Genomic DNA, 3,620 nt, shown 5'->3' with positions numbered 1-3,620 from the left:
GTCACTTTCAAACAACTCTTTCCCATTTTATTTTGTTTTTACGTTTTAAGGACTTATTTCTTTACGCATAGCGTAGTACTTTGGCCTTCCAGAACTCAGTGAGTAAAGTGTTCTTTATCTGTCTCTTCTAATGAGCTATTGTTATGTAAATTTTACTCATCTCCAACCAGACCCAGGTTGGATACCACAGATCTTTTCACATTATAAACTCTTATCTCCCATAGTCCGCTATGCAGAAATTACAAATTCTTCTTTCATTGGCTATGTTGAGATTATCTTTTTTTTCCTCCCTCGAGAGATTTTTGCCATATGGTGCACGTGCTTGCCAGAGACATGGAGAGAGAGAAATCACCCTCCAGAGGAGATGGCCACACCACATTCCCTTTCCTACATTCTCCTATCAAGATTTTGGGCACACACGCACATGCGCCCGGCGTGTTTTAAGCCACCGGCTCTGGCATGCAAACCGCGGTCGACTACATGGGAGTCCAGCGACATAGCCATTACGCTAACTGCTGGTCCCTCCCAGTGTGATTTTCAAACTGCAGGGTCTGGAACTCCATCAGCGTGGACCATGTGGAAGTCCAGCGCCTTAACCAGCACGCCACCTGCTGGCCGCCAGGCTGTCCCTGTATTTGGTTAATGGACACTCAGCCTGTAGGAGCAGGGACCTCATGAGGTTGCTCTGAGGATTAATTCAGTTTGCCAGGCGGTGTGCTTGGAGGAGTGCCTGGAGCAGGGTGAGCTCTAGGAGCTCTTGCTGTTGAGATGATTACTAACGCCGCTGTGGTTATGTTGATATTTGTTGTTACCCATCCTGCATCCGCTGTGGGGGAGGCAGCGTGTCGGGCAGCCCCAAGTCCTAAAACGGCACTGTGTTCGGCGCGGGCCGGGTCCTTCTGGTTGGAGCAGGGACTGTAATTGGGGAGCGAGCTTAGACGCGGGAGCAGACCGGGGAAGATGGCGGCGCCAGCCCCCTTTTTGGATGGTCTGCCCCCGCAGGGTCGTGGGGAACTGTTGAGAAGTGTTGACACGCTCTGTGCCTCCTTCCTGCACAGGGGCGCTCGGAGGATGCGACATTCTCACGGTGTACAGCCCGGATGCCGAGGAATGGTGCCAGTACCTCCAGGACCTTTTCCTGTCCAGCCGCCAGGTCCGCGGCCTGAAGATGCTGACCCGCAGGCTGGACCCCGAGACCTCGTTCTCGGCCGAGGACCTGAGCGTGTTCCTGGGCGCCCGCTGCGTGGTGGTGCTGCTGTCTGCCGAGCTGGTGCAGCACTTCTACCGGCCGGCCCTGCTGCCGCTGCTGCAGCGCGCCTTCCACCCTCCGCAGCGCGTGGTGCGGCTGCTCTGCGGGGTGCAGGACAGCGAGGAGTTCCTGGACTTCTTTCCCGACTGGGCTCACTGGCAGGAGCTCACCTGTGACGACGAGCCCGAGACTTACCTGGCGGCTGTGAGGAAGGCCATTTCCGAAGGTAAGGGGTAGAACCAAGTGAGCACTGGCGAAGCTGTCTAGGGACCCGCGCATGGTGTAATGGTTACGGCATCCCACGTGGCACCCACTGTTCCAGTCCCTGACCGAGGCTTGAAACTCACACCGGGTGTGTGTGCGTGCACGCCCAAGATCGCAAAAGGGTAATGGAGAAGAAGGGACTGCAGTGTGGCCATTCCTCCCGGCCCCTGTGGGTGATTTCCCACTTTCTGTCTCTGTCTCTTCAGTGAGCGCATGTGCCCTATAGCAAAAAAAAGAGAAAAGCATCCTTTCTTCTCCCTTCGGGTCCCAGGCACTCAGGTGAGACATGGCTCCTGTGAACACGGTATTTATTACCAAGTGAGCGGGGCTCCACTGTAGGAAGAGGCATGGTCATAGTTGCGGGTTTAGAGAATCCTATTTCTAGAATGAGTTGGATAAGGAGCAGTCTCCTGGACTTCCGGAGGGGAACACGGCACTTTCTCTTGCACTCCGAGCTGGCATGGAAGCCTGCTTTTTTGACTTTCCTGTGCCTTGGGGACACAGGACACAGGGTGAGCCTAGAAGAGCAGTCGGGGTGAGAGGCTAAGACTTAGCTTGCTGGGGGTGTGCAGGACACGGCCACCAACCTGCTTGTATGCCACCTTTTTTTTTTCTTTTTTCTTTTAATGGCTAGAGAGTGCAGGTGCTTGCCAGAGAGAGACAGAGAGACAGAGAGACAGAGAGAGGGGGAGGAGAAAGCCCCTCCTAGTGGGGCGTGGTCACACCACAGCCCTTCTCCATTTCTCTGTGCTGTCAGGACTTGAGGCGTGCACACCCAGGGAGGCACTGGGTGTGGGTTTTCAGAGCGCTGGGGTTGGCCGGGTGGAATCTGGCTCCCTTAACCACTAGGCCATGGGACCGGCCCTCACTTCCATTTTATCATCATGTGACCTTAGCTTGCTTGCTTTTTTTAAAATTGAAACAGCATCACTTTTGGACAACATGTTTAGAGAGAAACAGCCGTCTTCTATATTTCCCGCCACCCCAGCTTCTGCCTTTCGCCCTATTTCTCCTTTTAAAGTGGGAAAATGCTGATCCTCCTGCTAGGGCTGGTGGCTTGGGTGGCCCCAGGAAGTGTGACATGCACTCTGACTAGCAGGAGCGGAAGGCGCGCGCCGGGATGCGAGTCACAGGTTTTCTTCCTCTTTCTGTTTTCTGTTTTTGCCTCACTATGGGCTGAGTGGGCTGGGCACTTACCTTCCGTTCTCTTGCCATTTGAGATCTCACTCACCTGACACCAGCAAAGTAGCCTCGCTGTGTGTCAGTTCTCCCTGGTGGGACTTTGGCCATCCCCGTCCCATCTGATGGGCCGAGCGACTTTAGCCACCCCTGTCCCATCTGACGGGCCCAGCCAGGAGCTCACTCATTCCCAGCGGCCTTGAAAAGGTACCGGCTTCCTAGGTGCATTTACCCCAGGAATGGGCTGTTCTAAACTAACAGAGAGGACCGGGTGTCTTCATGTACCGAGGTCCCGGCACATTTCGTAATGCACACGACAGGTGCTGATTAAAAGATGTCTCACCCGACACACCTGGGACCTGGGTTAGTCATTTTCCTGGGGTTCACTTGCCTTTAATTTAGAAAGACACAGCGATAGAGAAAGTGCGTGCTTCCCACCCACGAGATTGCATTTCATGGCGCGGTGGGAGCTGTGATCCGTGCAAACTGGGAAAGAACTGAGACGCAACTAGTTGTTTCCACAGACGAGCTCGTGCCCCCGCAGTGCCCTGTGGTGCTGTCACGGGCAGGCCACCCGACCCACCGACCAGCCCTTCAGAGCTCCCTGCATGTCTGGCCACCGTCCTGGCCCCTCCCACTCTGTGCTCTGACAGATCATTCTGTAAAATATTACAGTGGTGCTATTTTTTTTTTTTTTAAATAGCTAGTGAAGGGGATTTTAAAAATATAGTTTAGATGCATTTGATGGTTAGATGCCTGGGTAAATCACTGTAAGAGGTTCAGAAAGAATGAAGTATTTCCAGTGTCTTCTGTTCTGAGAGGAGTAACCTCTTATCAGAAAGAGATTATTTTGGGAACCAGCAGTTAGCGTAATGGCTATGTCGCTGGACTCCCACGTAGTCGACCGCGGTTCGTGTCCCGGACCCGG

General features: G+C 53.8%; 1 protein-coding gene across 2 annotated transcripts in view; it reads left to right on the top strand.

Moving 5' to 3' along the window:
• Positions 1–3,620, top strand: part of PIK3AP1 (phosphoinositide-3-kinase adaptor protein 1) — a 129,880-nt gene that overhangs the window by 14,047 nt on the left and 112,213 nt on the right. For both annotated transcript variants that reach the window (XM_014591179.2, XM_006157331.3), the window contains exon 2: positions 1,059–1,475. In XM_014591179.2, the coding sequence (XP_014446665.1) occupies positions 1,059–1,475 (417 nt within the window). The remainder of the gene's footprint in view (positions 1–1,058; positions 1,476–3,620) is intronic.

Source organism: Tupaia chinensis, unplaced genomic scaffold (assembly GCF_000334495.1).
Source record: "Tupaia chinensis unplaced genomic scaffold, TupChi_1.0 Scaffold000539_1, whole genome shotgun sequence".
Taxonomy (NCBI): domain Eukaryota; kingdom Metazoa; phylum Chordata; class Mammalia; order Scandentia; family Tupaiidae; genus Tupaia; species Tupaia belangeri.
Note: the sequence above shows the minus strand (reverse complement) of the source record. Positions and strands in the feature narration are given on the sequence as shown.